This window comes from Rhinoderma darwinii, chromosome 3 (genome assembly GCF_050947455.1).
Source record: "Rhinoderma darwinii isolate aRhiDar2 chromosome 3, aRhiDar2.hap1, whole genome shotgun sequence".
In the NCBI taxonomy this organism is placed as follows: Eukaryota; Metazoa; Chordata; class Amphibia; order Anura; family Rhinodermatidae; genus Rhinoderma; species Rhinoderma darwinii.
This window is the reverse complement of record NC_134689.1, coordinates 106,848-131,009: the sequence shown is the minus strand read 5'-3', so window position 1 is coordinate 131,009 and position 24,162 is coordinate 106,848. Positions and strand designations below refer to the sequence as shown.

Sequence of the window (24,162 nt, the reverse complement as noted above, 5' to 3'; positions counted from 1 at the left end):
GTAGTTGGGGCCCCGCTAACTCTTGTACAGTGACGTGTAGTTGGGGCCGCGCTCCCTCCTGTACAGTGACGGGTAGTTGGGGCCCCGCTCCCTCCTGTACAGTGACGGGTAGTTGGGGCCCCGCTCCCTCCTGTACAGTGACGGGTAGTTGGGGCCCCGCTCCCTCCTGTACAGTGACGTGTAGTTGGGGCCCCGCTCCCTCCTATACAGTGACGTGTAGTTGGGGCCCCGCTCCCTCCTGTACAGTGACGTGTAGTTGGGGCCCCGCTCCCTCCTGTACAGTGACGGGTAGTTGGGGCCCCGCTCCCTCCTGTACAGTGACGGGTAGTTGGGGCCCCGCTCCCTCCTGTACAGTGACGTGTAGTTGGGGCCCCGCTCCCTCCTGTAGTGACGTGTAGTTGGGGCCCCGCTCCCTCCTGTACAGTGACGTGTAGTTGGGGCCCCGCTCCCTCCTGTACAGTGACGTGTAGTTGGGGCCCCGCTCCCTCCTGTACAGTGACGTGTAGTTGGGGCCCCGCTCCCTCCTGTACAGTGACGGGTAGTTGGGGCCCCGCTCCCTCCTGTACAGTGACGGGTAGTTGGGGCCCCGCTCCCTCCTGTACAGTGACGTGTAGTTGGGGCCCCGCTCCCTCCTGTAGTGACGTGTAGTTGGGGCCCCGCTCCCTCCTGTACAGTGACGTGTAGTTGGGGCCCCGCTCCCTCCTGTAGTGACGTGTAGTTGGGGCCCCGCTCCCTCCTGTAGTGACGTGTAGTTGGGGCCCCGCTCCCTCCTGTACAGTGACGTGTAGTTGGGGCCCCGCTCCCTCTTGTACAGTGACGTGTAGTTGGGGCCGCGCTCCCTCCTGTACAGTGACGTGTAGTTGGGGCCCCGCTCCCTCCTGTACAGTGACGTGTAGTTGGGGCCCCGCTCCCTCCTGTACAGTGACGGGTAGTTGGGGCCCCGCTCCCTCCTGTACAGTGACGTGTAGTTGGGGCCCCGCTCCTTCCTGTACAGTGACGTGTAGTTGGGGCCCCGCTCCCTCCTGTACAGTGACGGGTAGTTGGGGCCCCGCTCCCTCCTGTACAGTGACGTGTAGTTGGGGCCCCGCTCCCTCCTGTACAGTGACGTGTAGTTGGGGCCCCGCTCCCTCCTGTAGTGACGTGTAGTTGGGGCCCCGCTCCCTCCTGTAGTGACGTGTAGTTGGGGCCCCGCTCCCTCCTGTACAGTGACGTGTAGTTGGGGCCCGGCTCCCTCCTGTACAGTGACGTGTAGTTGGGGCCCCGCTCCCTCTTGTACAGTGACGTGTAGTTGGGGCCCCGCTCCCTCCTGTAGTGACGTGTAGTTGGGGCCCCGCTCCCTCCTGTACAGTGACGTGTAGTTGGGGCCCCGCTCCTTCCTGTACAGTGACGTGTAGTTGGGGCCCCGCTCCCTCCTGTACAGTGACGGGTAGTTGGGGCCCCGCTCCCTCCTGTACAGTGACGTGTAGTTGGGGCCCCGCTCCCTCCTGTACAGTGACGTGTAGTTGGGGCCCCGCTCCCTCCTGTACAGTGACGGGTAGTTGGGGCCCCGCTCCCTCCTGTACAGTGACGTGTAGTTGGGGCCCCGCTCCCTCCTGTAGTGACGTGTAGTTGGGGCCCCGCTCCCTCCTGTAGTGACGTGTAGTTGGGGCCCCGCTCCCTCCTGTACAGTGACGTGTAGTTGGGGCCCCGCTCCCTCCTGTACAGTGACGTGTAGTTGGGGCCCCGCTCCCTCTTGTACAGTGACGTGTAGTTGGGGCCCCGCTCCCTCCTGTAGTGACGTGTAGTTGGGGCCCCGCTCCCTCTTGTACAGTGACGTGTAGTTGGGGCCCCGCTCCCTCCTGTACAGTGACGTGTAGTTGGGGCCCCGCTCCCTCCTGTAGTGACGTGTAGTTGGGGCCCCGCTCCCTCCTGTACAGTGACGTGTAGTTGGGGCCCCGCTCCCTCTTGTACAGTGACGGGTAGTTGGGGCCCCGCTCCCTCCTGTACAGTGACGTGTAGTTGGGGCCCCGCTCCCTCCTGTAGTGACGTGTAGTTGGGGCCCCGCTCCCTCCTGTACAGTCACGTGTAGTTGGTATTTGCAGAACGCTCGGTACGTCAGCGCTGCGCACACGGTCCTTCCTCTGAATTGCATCTCATTGGCCGTCGGGCTGTTCAGGAGCCTCATTCTGATTGGACTAACAGAAGTAACTACAAGAACAGTGAAAAACAGAGCGACACAGAGCACAAACGGAGGCTGCACAGAGGGGCCCGGGGCCCAGGGTCACATCCAGGTCACCCCGTCACCAGGGACGCGTCATTTATAATCCGGTGACTGACGGAAGATTCATTATTTATTGCTCATCCGATTGCTGAAGGGTTATCCTCAGCGAAGGGGAGCTCTAACTGCGCACACCGGGGACTCAGGGGCCACACACTGCACCATCCCCCAGAGGCGCCGTGGAGCGCCGGACTATCAGGAACGAGATGATCAGGACACGACCAACAGCAGAGAATAAAGAGCTGCTGCTTTCTAACAGACTTTGTATTTCATTAATTCACTGACAGCAAGCAGAAACTGGTGAGGGACTAAAACAGTGTCTCGTTATGAACAGGAGACATTTACTCTGTAGGGGCCACATCCTATATGAAGCTCAGGGGCCGCTCCTGATCTCGCCCATCCTCGGATTCATTTCATCTACTACCCGGGGGGAGGGGGGGGGCGCAGTGGATCTCCGGACAGGAGGGAGTTAAAAGTGCGATTGTATGAAGAGCGCAGAAAAACACCAGCTGCCGAAACGTCATGTGTGGGAGACGCCTGTGATGGCGACATATGCGCCTCGTTACAGTGTAGCAGCATCGCTGCATAATTATCACTGCAGAAACCTCCACAGCGTCTCACCAGCCCCGTCACCACCGCAGCCACCAGAGGGCGCAAGAGCCGGCCCAGCTCATCACATGACACCGCAGAGTGACCGCTCCAGCATCACCCTAATACCCGAATCTCACAGGGTCTCTCCAACTGTTCCCAACTACAACTCCCAGCATCCTCCGATAACTGCAAGCCATAGATCAAAGACCAGGGATCTGCCAGAAAGAAAACTGCCGGAAAGTCATCGGGATAATAGGAAGAAAACATTATACAGCGCCATGTACCTCAGCGATCCGCACCCTGTAACTGAGGAGGCGGAGGACACCCGAGACCCACAAAAGAACGTACACCCCCCATCCAGGACTGCTCTATACCCTGCAGGACCATAGAATCATACAGAGCTCCAAACCCCCACCGTAGACAGTTACATGAGAGCATGATAACATTCTGCTGCCTGCAGCCACCACTAGGGGGCACTCACTACATACAGATATATACAGCTCCCATAGAGTTACATGATAATATTCTGCTGCCTGCAGCCACCACTAGGGGGAGCTCACTACATACAGATATATACAGCTCCCATAGAGTTACATGATAACATTCTGCTGCCTGCAGCCACCACTAGGGGGAGCAAACTACATACAGATATATACAGCTCCCATAGAGTTTCATGATAACATTCTGCTGCATGCAGCCACCACTAGGGGGAGCTCACTACATACAGATGTATACAGCTCGAATAGAGTTACATGATAACATTCTGCTGCCTGCAGCCACCACTAGGGGGACCTGACTACATACAGATATATACAGCTCCCATAGAGTTACATGATAATATTCTGCTGCCTGCAGCCACCACTAGGGGGAGCTCACTACATACAGATATATACAGCTCCCATAGAGTTACATGATAACATTCTGCTGCCTGCAGCCACCACTAGGGGGAGCTCACTACATACAGATATATACAGCTCCCATACAGTTACATGATAATATTCTGCTGCCTGCAGCCACCACTAGGGGGAGCTCACTACATACAGATATATACAGCTCCCATAGAGTTACATGATAACATTCTGCTGCATGCAGCCACCACTAGGGGGAGCTCACTACATACAGATGTATACAGCTCGAATAGAGTTACATGATAACATTCTGAGGCCTGCAGTCACCACTAGAGGGACATCACTACATACAGATATATACAGCTCCCATAGAGTTACATGATAATATTCTGCTGCCTGCAGCCACCACAAGAGGGCACTCACTACATACAGATATATACAGCTCCCATAGAGTTACATAATAACATTCTGCTGCCTGCAGTCACCACTAGGGGGAGCTCACTACATACAGATGTATACAGCTCCCATACAGTTACATGATAATATTCTGCTGCCTGCAGTCACCACTAGGGGGAGCTCACTACATACAGATATATACAGCTCCCATAGAGTTACATGATAACATTCTGCTGCATGCAGCCACCACTAGGGGGAGCTCACTACATACAGATGTATACAGCTCGAATAGAGTTACATGATAACATTCTGAGGCCTGCAGCCACCACTAGGGGGAGCTCACTACATACAGATATATACAGCTCCCATACAGTTACATTATAACATTCTGCTGCCTACAGCCACCACTAGGGGGAGCAAACTACATACAGATGTATACAGCTCCCATGGAGTTACATGATAATATTCTGCTGCCTGCAGCCACCACTAGGGGGAGCTCACTACATACAGATGTATACAGCTCCCATAGAGTTACATGAGAGCATTCTACTGCCTGCAGTCACCACTAGGGGGAGCTCACTACATACAGATATATACAGCTCCCATAGAGTTACATGATAACATTCTGCTGCCTGCAGTCACCACTAGGGGGAGCTCACTACATACAGATATATACAGCCCCCATAGAGTTACATGATAATATTCTGCTGCCTGCAGCCACCACTAGGGGGAGCTCACTACATACAGATTTATACAGCTCCCATAGAGTTACATGATAACATTCTACTGCCTGCAGCCACCACTAGAGGGAGCTCACTACATACAGATATATACAGCTCCTATAGAGCTGCATGATAATATTCTGCTGCCTGCAGCCACCACTAGGGGGAGCTCACTACATACAGATGTATACAGCTCCCATAGAGTTACATGAGAGCATTCTACTGCCTGCAGTCACCACTAGGGGGAGCTCACTACATACAGATATATACAGCTCCCATAGAGTTACATGATAACATTCTGCTGCCTGCAGTCACCACTAGGGGGAGCTCACTACATACAGATATATACAGCCCCCATAGAGTTACATGATAATATTCTGCTGCCTGCAGCCACCACTAGGGGGAGCTCACTACATACAGATTTATACAGCTCCCATAGAGTTACATGATAACATTCTACTGCCTGCAGCCACCACTAGAGGGAGCTCACTACATACAGATATATACAGCTCCCATAGAGTTACATGATAATATTCTGCAGCCTGCAGTCACCACTAGGGGGCGCTCCCTACCTACAGATATATACAGCTCCCATAGTTACATGATAACATTCTGCTACCTGCAGCCACCACTATGGGGAGCTCACTACATACAGATATATACAGCTCCCATAGAGTTACATGATAACATTCTGCTGCCTGCAGTCACCACTAGGGGGAGCTCACTACATACAGATATATACAGCCCCCATAATTACATGATAACATTCTGCTACCTGCAGTCACCACTAGGAGGAGCTCAGTACATACAGATATATACAGCTCCCATAGAGTTACATGATAATATTCTGCTGCCTGCAGTCACCACTAGGGGGAGCTCACTACATACAGATATATACAGCTTCCATAGAGTTACATGATAACATTCTGCTGCCTGCAGTCACCACTAGGGGGAGCTCACTACATACAGATATATACAGCTCCCATACTTACATGATAACATTCTGCTGCCTGCAGCCACCACTAGGGGGAGCTCACTACATACAGATATATACAGCTCCCATAGAGTTACATGATAACATTCTACTACCTGCAGCCACCACTAGGGGAAGCTCACTACATACAGATATATACAGCTCCCAGAGTTATATGATAACATTCTGCCTGCAGCCACCACTAGAGGGAGCTCACTACATACAGATCTATACAGCTCCCATAGGGTTACACAAGATTCTACTGCCTGCAGCCACCACTAGGAGGAGCTAAGTACATAGAGATATCATGTAACTCTATGGGAGCTGTATAAAACATTCTGCTGCAGGCTGTATATAGCTGTATACAGTGAGCTCCCTCTAGTTGGGTGTAGAGGGATAGGAGGGTAACATAGGGTGACTTTAGGATGTAGTCAGAAACAAGAGATAAATAATTGATAAAATTAGGGTTACAGTTAGAATGGGGGGCACCACTAGGGTGAAGCTGATCAGCGGTGCGGCGTCCGGGGGCGGAGCCCGACACATGATTCTGTATTTGCGTTGCGTTGAGGCGCTGCGCTCGGCCGGGGCAGAGGTCAGTCTGTCAGTTTTGCCCAGAGGTTTCTTTAGTTTCCTCTGTTTCAGTAAATATTTGTACCCTATGCAAAAAACAAATCTTGAGGGGTCTACCATTAGACCCCGCCTCCCCGGAGGCAGCCATTAGACCCCGCCTCCCCGGAGGCAGCCATTAGACCCCGCCTCCCCGGAGGCAGCCATTAGACCCCGCCTCCCCGGCCGCAGCCATTAGACCCCGCCTCCCCGGCCGCAGCCATTAGACCCCGCCTCCCCGGCCACCGCCATTAGACCCCGCCTCCCCGGCCACCGCCATTAGACCCCGCCTCCCCGGCCACCGCCATTAGACCCCGCCTCCCCGGCCACCGCCATTAGACCCCGCCTCCCGGCCACCGCCATTAGACCCCGCCTCCCGGCCACAGCCATTAGACCCCGCCTCCCGGCCACAGCCATTAGACCCCGCCTCCCCGGCCACAGCCATTAGACCCCGCCTCCCCGGCCACAGCCATTAGACCCCGCCTCCCCGGCCAAAGCCATTAGACCCCGCCTCCCCGGCCACAGCCATTAACCCCCGCCTCCCCGGACACAGCCATTAGACCCCGCCTCCCCGGCCACAGCCATTAACCCCCGCCTCCAGCCATTAACCCCCGCCTCCCCGGCCACAGCCATTAACCCCCGCCTCCCCGGCCACAGCCATTAACCCCCGCCTCCCCGGCCACAGCCATTAACCCCCGCCTCCCCGGCCACAGCCATTAACCCCCGCCTCCCCGGCCACAGCCATTAACCCCCGCCTCCCCGGCCACAGCCATTAACCCCCGCCTCCCCGGACACATGAATCCCCGGCACAGCCATTAACCCCCGCCTCCCCGGACACATGAATCCCCGGCACAGCCATTAACCCCCGCCTCCCCGGACACAGCCATTAACCCATGAATCCCCGGCACAGCCATTAACCCCCACCTCCCCGGACACAGCCATTAACCCATGAATCCCCGGCACAGCCATTAACCCTTCTTTTGCAGCCATTGAACCTTGTATCCCCAGTAAGTCAGGAATGATCGTGGCTGCAGCGCTGCCCTCCTGATTATATAATAGTGCGGAGTCCTCCCGGCGCCCACACAAGCCGCTGTGCCAGGCAGGGGACGGCATTAGCCCCGTGTACACAGCTCATCACTCACCGGAGACGCTGGAACATGACGAGGGACGAGCGGAGACTGAATGACAGATGGAGCGGCGTGTGAGGAGAAGGAATGTGAGGGAAGAGATCAGAGCATGCTCAGTGCACAGCAACATGTGATGGCCTCATTCCAGGCACCGCTCACAACCAAAGCAGCACACTGCACACAGCAACATGTGATGGCCTCATTCCAGGCACCGCTCACAACCAAAGCAGCACACTGCACACAGCAACATGTGATGGCCTCATTCCAGGCACCGCTCACAACCAAAGCAGCACACACTGCACACAGCAACACGTGATGGCCTCATTCCAGACACCGCTCACAACCAAAGCAGCACACTGCACACAGCAACATGTGATGGCCTCATTCCAGGCACCGCTCACAACCAAAGCAGCACACTGCACACAGCAACATGTGATGGCCTCATTCCAGGCACCGCTCACAACCAAAGCAGCACACACTGCACACAGCAACATGTGATGGCCTCATTCCAGGCACCGCGCACAACCAAAGCAGCACACACTGCACACAGCAACATGTGATGGCCTCATTCCAGGCACCGCTCACAACCAAAGCAGCACACTGCACACAGCAACATGTGATGGCCTCATTCCAGGCACCGCTCACAACCAAAGCAGCACACTGCACACAGCAACATGTGATGGCCTCATTCCAGGCACCGCTCACAACCAAAGCAGCACACACTGCACACAGCAACATGTGATGGCCTCATTCCAGGCACCGCTCACAACCAAAGCAGCACACTGCACACAGCAACATGTGATGGCCTCATTCCAGACACCGCGCACAACCAAAGCAGCACACACTGTACAAAGCAACATGTGATGGCCTCATTCCAGGCACCGCGCACCGCTCACAACCAAAGCAGCACACACTGCACACAGCAACATGTGATGGCCTCATTCCAGGCACCGCTCACAACCAAAGCAGCACACACTGCACACAGCAACATGTGATGGCCTCATTCCAGGCACCGCTCACAATCAAAGCAGCACACACTACACAGCAAAATGTGATGGCCTCATTCCAGGCACCGCTCACAACCAAAGCAGCACACACTGCACACAGCAACACGTGATGGCCTCATTCCAGGCACCGCGCACCACCAAAGCAGCACACATGGCACACAGCAACACGTGATGGCCTCATTCCAGGCACCGCTCACAACCAAAGCAGCACACACTGCACACAGCAACATGTGATGGCCTCATTCCAGGCACCGCGCACAACCAAAGCAGCACACACTGCACACAGCAACATCTGATGGCCTCATTCCAGGCACCGCTCACAACCAAAGCAGCACACACTGTACAAAGCAACATGTGATGGCCTCATTCCAGGCACCGCTCACAACCAAAGCAGCACACACTGCACAAAGCAACATGTGATGGCCTCATTCCAGGCACCGCTCACAACCAAAGCAGCACACACTACTACAGATGCAGCAAAACACAATGATCTTTATACAGAACGTGGCCCCCACAGATGGAGACTCCCCCTTAACAACGGCAGTCACTCTCGTGTGTGGAGTCTCATCTTGTATTCAGCGGAGGCCCCCGAGACGGTCACAGACGTGGAGTGACAACCCCCAGAGGCGGCCACTGCACTGTCCATAGTGGTAGTCACCCAGCTGTCCTAGTGGCCCTGAACGGTATTTATACGGTCAATGCTCTGCAGTGATACACTCGGCCAGTGTGTCAGTATTCACTGTAGCCCTGACATTCTATTCATGAAGCAGGAGGCTCAGGCTGGGGGGAGGACGCAGAGGCTATAAATAACCTCATGACACATATTAACCCTGTGATGATCACCGCTGCGTCTGCGGGGGGAGGGAACATTAGTGGCGATCAGACGCCGGCACAGATCCCAGCTCATCGGCGCCGGGACGCACCATGAAGAGTTAATAGATTGCACGGTAAATCCTCATCACAAGTGATTGCAGACGACTTCCCCGTCCTAATGGCGGATCTCATGTCCAGTGCACGGAGGAAGCGCCACCGGAGATCACCCAGGAAGCCCCGGCCATCGCCATAAACGAGCCACGTAACGGGTAACCTGTAAATAACGGGCACCGGCCGGCAAAGGAACGCGGGGGGATAATCAGCAGGTACAGACCGCGCTCATGTAGGGAGAAGACACGGCGAAGGAAGCTACGTGATCAGCTGACACATTGTAACGACACAGCTGTCCGCACGCAGTTACGAGTACATGTAAGCAGCCAATAACATTGCGTTCAGCGAGTCACATGAGAGATATACGATAAACACGTCCGCAGCGCATCCCCCGACCAACTCATCGTACACGTTATTATACCGCAAAACGTGGAGTAACAGAAACCGGCGACACAAACCAGAACATACCGCAAGAAAACGGACAGCGATTATATGTGACCGCAGACACAGCAATCCTCACCGACCGAGGTTATAATAGTACTGGAGTGATATAAGAGGAGCGGCTGATATCAGTCACATATGATGTAATGTCTCTGGAGGATATAATAGTACTGGAGTGATATAAGAGGAGCGGCTGATATCAGTCACATATATGATGTAATGTCTCTGGAGGATATAATAGTGCTGGAGTGTTATAAGAGGAGCGGCTGATATCAGTCACACATGATGTAATGTCTCTGGAGGATATAATAGTGCTGGAGTGATATAAGAGGAGCGGCTGATATCAGTCACATGTGATGTAATGTCTCTGGAGGATATAATAGTACTGGAGTGATATAAGAGGAGCGGCTGATATCAGTCACACATATGATGTAATGTCTCTGGAGGATATAATAGTGCTGGAGTGATATAAGAGGAGCGGCTGATATCAGTCACATATATGATGTAATGTCTCTGGAGGATATAATAGTACTGGAGTGATATAAGAGGAGCTGCTGATATCAGTCACACATATGATGTAATGTCTCTGGAGGATATAATAGTGCTGGAGTGATATAAGAGGAGCGGCTGATATCAGTCACATATGATGTAATGTCTCTGGGGGATATAATAGTACTGGAGTGATATAAGAGGAGCGGCTGATATCAGTCACATATATGATGTAATGTCTCTGGAGGATATAATAGTGCTGGAGTGATATAAGAGGAGCGGCTGATATCAGCCACATATGAGGTAATGTCTCTGGAGGATATAATAGTGCTGGAGTGATATAAGAGGAGCGGCTGATATCAGTCACACATATGATGTAATGTCTCTGGATGATATAATAGTGCTGGAGTGATATAAGAGGAGCGGCTGATATCAGTCACACATATGATGTAATGTCTCTGGAGGATATAATAGTGCTGGAGTGATATAAGAGGAGCGGCTGATATCAGTCACACATATGATGTAATGTCTCTGGAGGATATAATAGTGCTGGAGTGATATAAGAGGAGCGGCTGATATCAGTCACACATATGATGTAATGTCTCTGGAGGATATAATAGTACTGGAGTGATATAAGAGGAGCGGCTGATATCAGTCACATATGATGTAATGTCTCTGGAGGATATAATAGTACTGGAGTGATATAAGAGGAGCGGCTGATATCAGTCACACATGTGATGTAATGTCTCTGGTGGATATAATAGTGCTGGAGTGATATAAGAGGAGCGGCTGATATCAGTCACACATATGATGTAATGTCTCTGGAGGATATAATAGTACTGGAGTGTTATAAGAGGAGCGGCTGATATCAGTCACATATAATGTAATGTCTCTGGAGGATATAATAGTACTGGAGTGATATAAGAGGAGCGGCTGATATCAGTCACACATATGATGTAATGTATCTGGAGGATATAATAGTACTGGAGTGATATAAGAGGAGCGGCTGATATCAGTCACATATGATGTAATGACTCTGGAGGATATAATAGTGCTGGGGTGATATAAGAGGAGCGGCTGATATCAGTCACATATGATGTAATGTCTCTGGAGGATATAATAGTGCTGGAGTGTTATAAGAGGAGCGGCTGATATCAGTCACATATGATGTAATGTATCTGGAGGATATAATAGTACTGGAGTGTTATAAGAGGAGCAGCTGATATCAGTCACACATATGATGTAATGTCTCTGGAGGATATAATAGTACTGGAGTGATATAAGAGGAGCGGCTAATATAAGTCACACATATGATGTAATGTCTCTGGAGGATATAATAGTACTGGAGTGATATAAGAGGAGCGGCTGATATCAGTCACATATGATGTAATGTCTCTGGAGGATATATTAGTACTGGAGTGATATAAGAGGAGCGGCTAATATAAGTCACACATATGATGTAATGTCTCTGGAGGATATAATAGTGCTGGAGTGATATAAGAGGAGCGGCTGATATCAGTCACATATATGATGTAATGTCTCTGGAGGATATAATAGTGCTGGAGTGATATAAGAGGAGCGGCTGATATCAGTCACACATATGATGTAATATCTCTGGAGGATATAATAGTGCTGGAGTGTTATAAGAGGAGCGGCTGATATCAGTCACATATATGATGTAATGTCTCTGGAGGATATAATAGTACTGGAGTGATATAAGAGGAGCGGCTGATATCAGTCACATATGATGTAATGTATCTGGAGGATATAATAGTGCTGGAGTGTTATAAGAGGAGCGGCTGATATCAGTCACATATATGATGTAATGTCTCTGGAGGATATAATAGTACTGGAGTGATATAAGAGGAGCGGCTGATATCAGTCACATATGATGTAATGTATCTGGAGGATATAATAGTGCTGGAGTGATATAAGAGGAGCGGCTGATATCAGTCACATATGATGTAATGTCTCTGGAGGATATAATAGTACTGGAGTGATATAAGAGGAGCGGCTGATATCAGTCACATATGATGTAATGTCTCTGGAGGATATAATAGTGCTGGAGTGATATAAGAGGAGCGGCTGATATCAGTCACATATGATGTAATGTCTCTGGAGGATATAATAGTGCTGGAGTGATATAAGAGGAGCGGCTGATATCAGTCACATATGATGTAATGTCTCTGGAGGATATAATAGTGCTGGAGTGATATAAGAGGAGCGGCTGATATCAGTCACATATGGTGTAATGTCTCTGGAGGATATAATAGTGCTGGAGTGTTATAAGAGGAGCGGCTGATATCAGTCACACATATGATGTAATGTCTCTGGAGGATATAATAGTACTGGAGTGATATAAGAGGAGCGGCTGATATCAGTCACATATGATGTAATGTCTCTGGAGGATATAATAGTACTGGAGTGATATAAGAGGAGCGGCTGATATCAGTCACACATATGATGTAATGTCTCTGGAGGATATAATAGTACTGGAGTGATATAAGAGGAGCGGCTGATATCAGTCACATATATGATGTAATGTCTCTGGAGGATATAATAGTACTGGAGTGATATAAGAGGAGCGGCTGATATCAGTCACACATATGATGTAATGTCTCTGGAGGATATAATAGTGCTGGAGTGATATAAGAGGAGCGGCTGATATCAGTCACACATATGATGTAATGTCTCTAGAGGATATAATAGTGCTGGAGTGATATAAGAGGAGCGGCTGATATCAGTCACATATATGATGTAATGTCTGTCTCTGGAGGATATAATAGTACTGGAGTGATATAAGAGGAGCGGCTGATATCAGTCACACATGATGTAATGTCTCTGGAGGATATAATAGTGCTGGAGTGATATAAGAGGAGCGGCTGATATCAGTCACACATATGATGTAATGTCTCTGGAGGATATAATAGTACTGGAGTGATATAAGAGGAGCGGCTGATATCAGTCACATATATGATGTAATGTCTTTGGAGGATATAATAGTGCTGGAGTGATATAAGAGGAGCGGTTGATATCAGTCACACATGATGTAATGTCTCTGGAGGATATAATAGTACTGGAGTGATATAAGAGGAGCGGCTGATATCAGTCACACATATGATGTAATGTCTTTGGAGGATATAATAGTGCTGGAGTGTTATAAGAGGAGCGGCTGATATCAGTCACACATATGATGTAATGTCTCTGGAGGATATAATAGTACTGGAGTGTTATAAGAGGAGCGGCTGATATCAGTCACATATGATGTAATGTCTCTGGAGGATATAATAGTGCTGGAGTGATATAAGAGGAGCTGCTGATATCAGTCACACATATGATGTAATGTCTCTGGGGGATATAATAGTACTGGAGTGTTATAAGAGGAGCGGCTGATATCAGTCACACATATGATGTAATGTCTCTGGAGGATATAATAGTACTGGAGTGATATAAGAGGAGCGGCTGATATCACTCATATATGATGTAATGTCTCTGGGGGATATAATAGTACTGGAGTAATATAAGAGGAGCGGCTGATATCAGTCACATATGATGTAATGTCTCTGGAGGATATAATAGTACTGGAGTGATATAAGAGGAGCGGCTGATATCAGTCACACATATGATGTAATGTCTCTGGAGGATATAATAGTGCTGGAGTGTTATAAGAGGAGCGGCTGATATCAGTCACACATATGATGTAATGTCTCTGGAGGATATAATAGTGCTGGAGTGATATAAGAGGAGCGGCTGATATCAGTCACATATGATGTAATGTCTCTGGAGGATATAATAGTACTGGAGTGATATAAGAGGAGCGGCTGATATCAGTCACACATATGATGTAATGTCTCTGGAGGATATAATAGTACTGGAGTGATATAAGAGGAGCGGCTGATATCAGTCACACATATGATGTAATGTCTCTGGAGGATATAATAGTGCTGGAGTGTTATAAGAGGAGCGGCTGATATCAGTCACACATATGATGTAATGTCTCTGGAGGATATAATAGTGCTGGAGTGATATAAGAGGAGCGGCTGATATCAGTCACATATGATGTAATGTCTCTGGAGGATATAATAGTACTGGAGTGATATAAGAGGAGCGGCTGATATCAGTCACACATATGATGTAATGTCTCTGGGGGATATAATAGTACTGGAGTAATATAAGAGGAGCGGCTGATATCAGTCACATATGATGTAATGTCTCTGGAGGATATAATAGTACTGGAGTGATATAAGAGGAGCGGCTGATATCAGTCACATATGATGTAATGTCTCTGGAGGATATAATAGTACTGGAGTGATATAAGAGGAGCGGCTGATATCAGTCACATATGATGTAATGTCTCTGGAGGATATAATAGTACTGGAGTGATATAAGAGGAGCGGCTGATATCAGTCACACATATGATGTAATGTCTCTGGAGGATATAATAGTGCTGGAGTGATATAAGAGGAGCGGCTGATATCAGTCACATATGATGTAATATCTCTGGAGGATATAATAGTGCTGGAGTGATATAAGAGGAGCGGCTGATATCAGTCACACATATGATGTAATGTCTCTGGAGGATATAATAGTACTGGAGTGATATAAGAGGAGCGGCTGATATCAGTCACACATATGATGTAATGTCTCTGGAGGATATAATAGTGCTGGAGTGATATAAGAGGAGCGGCTGATATCAGTCACACATATGATGTAATGTCTCTGGAGGATATAATAGTACTGGAGTGATATAAGAGGAGCGGCTGATATCAGTCACACATATGATGTAATGTCTCTGGAGGATATAATAGTGCTGGAGTGATATAAGAGGAGCGGCTGATATCAGTCACACATATGATGTAATGTCTCTGGTGGATATAATAGTGCTGGAGTGATATAAGAGGAGCGGCTGATATCAGTCACACATATGATGTAATGTCTCTGGAGGATATAATAGTGCTGGAGTGATATAAGAGGGGCGGCTGATATCAGTCACACATATGATGTAATGTCTCTGGAGGATATAATAGTACTGGAGTGATATAAGAGGAGCTGCTGATATCAGTCACACATATGATGTAATGTCTCTGGGGGATATAATAGTACTGGAGTGATATAAGAGGAGCGGCTGATATCAGTCACATATGATGTAATGTCTCTGGGGGATATAATAGTACTGGAGTGATATAAGAGGAGCGGCTGATATCAGTCACATATGATGTAATGTCTCTGGAGGATATAATAGTACTGGAGTGATATAAGAGGAGCGGCTGATATCAGTCACATATGATGTAATGTCTCTGGAGGATATAACAGTGCTGGAGTGATATAAGAGGAGCGGCTGATATCAGTCACATATGATGTAATGTCTCTGGAGGATATAATAGTACTGGAGTGATATAAGAGGAGCGGCTGATATCAGTCACACATGATGTAATGTCTCTGGAGGATATAATAGTGCTGGAGTGATATAAGAGGAGCGGCTGATATCAGTCACACATATGATGTAATGTCTCTGGAGGATATAATAGTGCTGGAGTGATATAAGAGGAGCGGCTGATATCAGTCACATATGATGTAATGTCTCTGGAGGATATAATAGTGCTGGAGTGATATAAGAGGAGCTGCTGATATCAGTCACACATATGATGTAATGTCTCTGGAGGATATAACAGTGCTGGAGTGATATAAGAGGAGCGGCTGATATCAGTCACACATATGATGTAATGTCTGGAGGATATAATAGTGCTGGAGTGATATAAGAGGAGCTGCTGATATCAGTCACACATATGATGTAATGTCTCTGGAGGATATAATAGTACTGGAGTGATATAAGAGGAGCGGCTGATATCAGTCACACATATGATGTAATGTCTCTGGAGGATATAATAGTACTGGAGTGATATAAGAGGAGCTGCTGATATCAGTCACACATATGATGTAATGTCTCTGGAGGATATAATAGTACTGGAGTGATATAAGAGGAGCTGCTGATATCAGTCACACATATGATGTAATGTCTGGAGGATATAATAGTACTGGAGTGATATAAGAGGAGCGGCTGATATCAGTCACACATATGATGTAATGTCTCTGGAGGATATAATAGTGCTGGAGTGTTATAAGAGGAGCGGCTGATATCAGTCACATATGATGTAATGTCTCTGGAGGATATAATAGTACTGGAGTGATATAAGAGGAGCGGCTGATATCAGTCACACATATGATGTAATTTCTCTGGAGGATATAATAGTGCTGGAGTGATATAAGAGGAGCGGCTGATATCAGTCACATATGATGTAATGTCTCTGGAGGATATAATAGTACTGGAGTGATATAAGAGGAGCGGCTGATATCAGTCACATATATGATGTAATGTCTCTGGAGGATATAATAGTACTGGAGTGATATAAGAGGAGCTGCTGATATCAGTCACACATATGATGTAATGTCTCTGGAGGATATAATAGTACTGGAGTGATATAAGAGGAGCGGCTGATATCAGTCACATATGATGTAATGTCTCTGGAGGATATAATAGTACTGGAGTGTTATAAGAGGAGCGGCTGATATCAGTCACATATGATGTAATGTCTCTGGAGGATATAATAGTACTGGAGTGATATAAGAGGAGCGGCTGATATCAGTCACATATGATGTAATGTCTCTGGAGGATATAATAGTACTGGAGTGTTATAAGAGGAGCGGCTGATATCAGTCACATATATGATGTAATGTCTCTGGAGGTTATAATAGTACTGGAGTGTTATAAGAGGAGCGGCTGATATCCGTCACATATATGATGTAATGTCTCTGGAGGATATAATAGTACTGGAGTGTTATAAGAGGAGCGGCTAATATCAGTCACACATATGATGTAATGTCTCTGGAGGATATAATAGTACTGGAGTGATATAAGAGGAGCGGCTGATATCAGTCACATATATGATGTAATGTCTCTGGAGGATATAATAGTCCTGGAGTGATATAAGAGGAGCGGCTGATATCAGTCACACATATGATGTAATGTCTCTGGAGGATATAATAGTACTGGAGTGATATAAGAGGAGCTGCTGATATCAGTCACACATATGATGTAATGTCTCTGGAGGATATAATAGTACTGGAGTGATATAAGAGGAGCTGCTGATATCAGTCACACATATGATGTAATGTCTCTGGAGGATATAATAGTACTGGAGTGTTATAAGAGGAGCGGCTGATATCAGTCACACATATGATGTAATGTCTCTGGAGGATATAATAGTACTGGAGTGATATAAGAGGAGAGGCTGATATCAGTCACATATATGATGTAATGTCTCTGGAGGATATAATAGTACTGGAGTGTTATAAGAGGAGCTGCTGATATCAGTCACACATATGATGTAATGTCTCTGGAGGATATAATAGTACTGGAGTGTTATAAGAGGAGCGGCTGATATCAGTCACACATATGATGTAATGTCTCTGGAGGATATAATAGTACTGGAGTGATATAAGAGGAGCGGCTGATATCAGTCACATATGATGTAATGTCTCTGGAGGATATAATAGTGCTGGAGTGTTATAAGAGGAGCGGCTGATATCAGTCACACATATGATGTAATGTCTCTGGAGGATATAATAGTACTGGAGTGATATAAGAGGAGCGGCTGATATCAGTCACACATATGATGTAATGTCTCTGGAGGATATAATAGTGCTGGAGTGATATAAGAGGCGCGGCTGATATCAGTCACATATATGATGTAATGTCTCTGGAGGATATAATAGTAGTGGAGTGATATAAGAGGAGCGGCTGATATCAGTCATATATGATGTAATGTCTCTGGGGGATATAATAGTACTGGAGTAATATAAGAGGAGCGGCTGATATCAGTCACATATGATGTAATGTCTCTGGAGGATATAATAGTACTGGAGTGATATAAGAGGAGCGGCTGATATCAGTCACACATATGATGTAATGTCTCTGGAGGATATAATAGTACTGGAGTGATATAAGAGGAGCGGCTGATATCAGTCACACATATGATGTAATGTCTCTGGAGGATATAATAGTGCTGGAGTGTTATAAGAGGAGCGGCTGATATCAGTCACACATATGATGTAATGTCTCTGGAGGATATAATAGTACTGGAGTGATATAAGAGGAGCGGCTGATATCAGTCACATATATGATGTAATGTCTCTGGAGGATATAATAGTGCTGGAGTGATATAAGAGGAGCGGCTGATATCAGTCACATATATGATGTAATGTCTCTGGAGGATATAATAGTGCTGGAGTGATATAAGAGGAGCGGCTGATATCAGTCACACATATGATGTAATGTCTCTGGAAGATATAATAGTACTGGAGTGATATAAGAGGAGCTGCTGATATCAGTCACATATGATGTAATGTCTCTGGAGGATATAATAGTACTGGAGTGATATAAGAGGAGCGGCTGATATCAGTCACATATGATGTAATGTCTCTGGAGGATATAATAGTACTGGAGTGATATAAGAGGAGCGGCTGATATCAGTCACACATATGATGTAATGTCTCTGGGGGATATAATAGTACTGGAGTAATATAAGAGGAGCGGCTGATATCAGTCACATATGATGTAATGTCTCTGGAGGATATAATAGTACTGGAGTGATATAAGAGGAGCGGCTGATATCAGTCACATATGATGTAATGTCTCTGGAGGATATAATAGTACTGGAGTGATATAAGAGGAGCGGCTGATATCAGTCACACATATGATGTAATGTCTCTGGAGGATATAATAGTACTGGAGTGATATAAGAGGAGCGGCTGATATCAGTCACACATATGATGTAATGTCTCTGGAGGATATAATAGTGCTGGAGTGATATAAGAGGAGCGGCTGATATCAGTCACACATATGATGTAATGTCTGGAGGATATAATAGTACTGGAGTGATATAAGAGGAGCTGCTGATATCAGTCACACATATGATGTAATGTCTCTGGTGGATATAATAGTACTGGAGTGATATAAGAGGAGCGGCTGATATCAGTCACATATGATGTAATGTCTCTGGAGGATATAATAGTGCTGGAGTGATATAAGAGGAGCTGCTGATATCAGTCACACATATGATGTAATGTCTCTGGAGGATATAACAGTGCTGGAGTGATATAAGAGGAGCGGCAGATATCAGTCACACACATGATGTAATGTCTCTGGAGGATATAATAGTACTGGAGTGATATAAGAGGAGCTGCTGATATCAGTCACACATATGATGTAATGTCTGGAGGATATAATAGTGCTGGAGTGATATAAGAGGAGCTGCTGATATCAGTCACACATATGATGTAATGTCTCTGGAGGATATAATAGTACTGGAGTGATATAAGAGGAGCGGCTGATATCAGTCACATATGATGTAATGTCTCTGGAGGATATAATAGTACTGGAGTGATATAAGAGGAGTGGCTAATATCAGTCACACATATGATGTAATGTCTCTGGAGGATATAATAGTACTGGAGTGATATAAGAGGAGCGGCTGATATCAGTCACACATATGATGTAATGTCTCTGGAGGATATAATAGTACTGGAGTGATATAAGAGGAGCGGCTGATATCAGTCACATATGATGTAATGTCTCTGGAGGATATAATAGTACTGGAGTGTTATAAGAAGAGCGGCTGATATCAGTCACATATGATGTAATGTCTCTGGAGGATATAATAGTGCTGGAGTGATATAAGAGGAGCTGCTGATATCAGTCACACATATGATGTAATGTCTGGAGGATATAATAGTACTGGAGTGATATTATAGGAGCGGCTGATATCAGTCACACATATGATGTAATGTCTCTGGAGGATATAATAGTGCTGGAGTGTTATAAGAGGAGCGGCTGATATCAGTCACATATGATGTAATGTCTCTGGAGGATATAATAGTACTGGAGTGATATAAGAGGAGCGGCTGATATCAGTCACACATATGATGTAATTTCTCTGGAGGATATAATAGTGCTGGAGTGATATAAGAGGAGCGGCTGATATCAGTCACATATGATGTAATGTCTCTGGAGGATATAATAGTACTGGAGTGATATAAGAGGAGCGGCTGATATCAGTCACATATGATGTAATGTCTCTGGAGGATATAATAGTACTGGAGTGTTATAAGAGGAGCGGCTGATATCAGTCACACATATGATGTAATGTCTCTGGAGGATATAATAGTACTGGAGTGATATAAGAGGAGCGGCTGATATCAGTCACACATATGATGTAATGTCTCTGGAGGTTATAATAGTACTGGAGTGATATAAGAGGAGCGGATGATATCAGTCACATATGATGTAATATCTCTGGAGGTTATAATAGTGCTGGAGTGATATAAGAGGAGCGGATGATATCAGTCACATATGATGTAATATCTCTGGAGGTTATAATAGTGCTGGAGTGATATAAGAGGAGCGGCTGATATCAGTCACACATATGATGTAATGTCTCTGGAGGATATAATAGTGCTGGAGTGATATAAGAGGAGCGGCTGATATCAGTCACACATGTGATGTAATGTCTCTGGAGGATATAATAGTACTGGAGTGATATAAGAGGAGCTGCTGATATCAGTCACATATGATGTAATGTCTCTGGAGGATATAATAGTGCTGGAGTGTTATAAGAGGAGCGGCTGATATCAGTCACACATATGATGTAATGTCTCTGGAGGATATAATAGTACTGGAGTGTTATAAGAGGAGCGGCTGATATCAGTCACATATGATGTAATGTCTCTGGAGGATAGAATAGTGCTGGAGTGATATAAGAGGAGCGGCTGATATCAGGCACATATGATGTAATGTCTCTGGAGGATATAATAGTAGTGGAGTGATATAAGAGGAGCGGCTGATATCAGTCACATATGATGTAATGTCTGGAGGATATAATAGTACTGGAGTGATATAAGAGGAGCGGCTGATATCAGTCACACATATAATGTAATGTCTCTGGAGGATATAATAGTACTGGAGTGATATAAGAGGAGCGGCTGATATCAGTCACATATATGATGTAATGTCTCTGGAGGATATAATAGTACTGGAGTGATATAAGAGGAGCGGCTGATATCAGTCACACATATGATGTAATGTCTCTGGAGGATATAATAGTGCTGGAGTGATATAAGAGGAGCGGCTGATATCAGTCACATATGATGTAATGTCTCTGGAGGATATAATAGTGCTGGAGTGATATAAGAGGAGCGGCTGATATCAGTCACATATGATGTAATGTCTCGGGAGGATATAATAGTGCTGGAGTGATATAAGAGGAGCGGCTGATATCAGTCACACATGTGATGTAATGTCTCTGGAGGATATAATAGTGCTGGAGTGATATAAGAGGAGCGGCTGATATCAGTCACACATATGATGTAATGTCTCTGGAGGATATAATAGTACTGGAGTGATATAAGAGGAGCGGCTGATATCAGTCACACATATGATGTAATGTCTCTGGAGGATATAATAGTGCTGGAGTGATATAAGAGGAGCGGCTGATATCAGTCACATATGATGTAATGTCTCTGGAGGATATAATAGTACTGGAGTGTTATAAGAGGAGCGGCTGATATCAGTCACACATATGATGTAATGTCTCTGGAGGATATAATAGTACTGGAGTGTTATAAGAGGAGCGGCTGATATCAGTCACATATGATGTAATGTCTCTGGAGGATATAATAGTACTGGAGTGATATAAGAAGAGAGGCTGATATCAGTCACATATATGATGTAATGTCTCTGGAGGATATAATAGTACTGGAGTGATATAAGAGGAGCGGCTGATATCAGTCACACATATGATGTAATGTCTCTGGAGGATATAATAGTACTGGAGTGATATAAGAGGAGCGGCTGATATCAGTCACACATATGATGTAATGTCTCTGGAGGATATAATAGTGCTGGAGTGATATAAGAGGAGCGGCTGATATCAGTCACACATATAATGTAATGTCTCTGGAGGATATAATAGTGCTGGAGTGTTATAAGAGGAGCGGCTGATATCAGTCACACATGTGATGTAATGTCTGGAGGATATAATAGTACTGGAGTGATATAAGAGGAGCGGCTGATATCAGTCACACACATGATGTAATGTCTCTGGGGGATATAATAGTGCTGGAGTGATATAAGAGGAGCGGCTGATATCAGTCACACATGTGATGTAATGTCTGGAGGATATAATAGTACTGGAGTGATATAAGAGGAGCGGCTGATATCAGTCACACATATGATGTAATGTCTCTGGGGGATATAATAGTACTGGAGTGATATAAGCGGAGCGGCTGATATCAGTCACATATGATGTAATGTCTCTGGAGGATATAATAGTACTGGAGTGATATAAGAGGAGAGGCTGATATCAGTCACACATATGATGTAATGTCTCTGGAGGATATAATAGTGCTGGAGTGATATAAGAGGAGCGGCTGATATCAGTCACATATGATGTAATGTCTGGGGGATATAATAGTACTGGAGTGATATAAGAGGAACGGCTGATATCAGTCACATATATGATGTAATGTCTCTGGAGGATATAATAGTGCTGGAGTGTTTATAAGAGGAGCGGCTGATATCAGTCACATATATGATGTAATGTCTCTGGAGGATATAATAGTGCTGGAGTGATATAAAAGGAGCGGCTGATATCAGTCACATATGATGTAATGTCTGGGGGATATAATAGTACTGGAGTGATATAAGAGGAACGGCTGATATCAGTCACACATATGATGTAATGTCTCTGGAGGATATAATAGTACTGGAGTGATATAAGAGGAGCGGCTGATATCAGTCACACATATGATGTAATGTCTCTGAAGGATATAATAGTACTGGAGTGATATAAGAGGAGCGGCTGATATCAGTCACATATGATGTAATGTCTGGAGGATATAATAGTGCTGGAGTGATATAAGAGGAGCGGCTGATATCAGTCACATATGATGTAATGTCTCTGGAGGATATAATAGTAGTGGAGTGATATAAGAGGAGCGGCTGATATCAGTCACACATGTGATGTAATGTCTCTGGAGGATATAATAGTAGTGGAGTGTTATAAGAGGAGCGGCTGATATCAGTCACACATATGATGTAATGTCTCTGGAGGATATAATAGTACTGGAGTGATATAAGAGGAGCGGCTGATATCAGTCACACATATGATGTAATGTCTGGAGGATATAATAGTACTGGAGTGATATAAGAGGAGCGGCTGATATCAGTCACATATGATGTAATGTCTCTGGAGGATATAATAGTACTGGAGTGATATAAGAGGAGCGGCTGATATCAGTCACATATGATGTAATGTCTCTGGAGGATATAATAGTGCTGGAGTGTTATAAGAGGAGCGGCTGATATCAGCCACATATGAGGTAATGTCTCTGGAGGATATAATAGTACTGGAGTGATATAAGAGGAGCGGCTGATATCAGTCACATATGATGTAATGTCTCTGGAGGATATAATAGTGCTGGAGTGATATAAGAGGAGCGGCTGATATTAGTCACACATATGATGTAATGTCTCTGGAGGATATAATAGTACTGGAGTGATATAAGAGGAGCGGCTGATATCAGTCACATATGATGTAATGTCTCTGGAGGATATAATAGTGCTGGGGTGATATAAGAGGAGCGGCTGATATCAGTCACATATGATGTAATGTCTCTGGAGGATATAATAGTACTGGAGTGATATAAGAGGAGCGGCTGATATCAGT

The 24,162-nt window shown here is 46.1% G+C and overlaps 1 protein-coding gene across 7 annotated transcripts in view; it reads right to left on the bottom strand.

Moving 5' to 3' along the window:
* PLEKHA5 (pleckstrin homology domain containing A5) overlaps positions 1–7,604 on the bottom strand; it is a 74,981-nt gene extending 67,377 nt beyond the window's left edge. For all 7 annotated transcript variants that reach the window (XR_012882271.1, XM_075855623.1, XM_075855624.1 and 4 more), the window contains exon 1: positions 7,536–7,604. Coding sequence is in view for 6 of the 7 variants with exons in the window: in XM_075855623.1 (XP_075711738.1) it covers positions 7,536–7,552 (17 nt within the window). In the remaining variant the exon portion in view is untranslated. The remainder of the gene's footprint in view (positions 1–7,535) is intronic.
* Between the last annotated feature and the right edge of the window lie 16,558 nt (positions 7,605–24,162).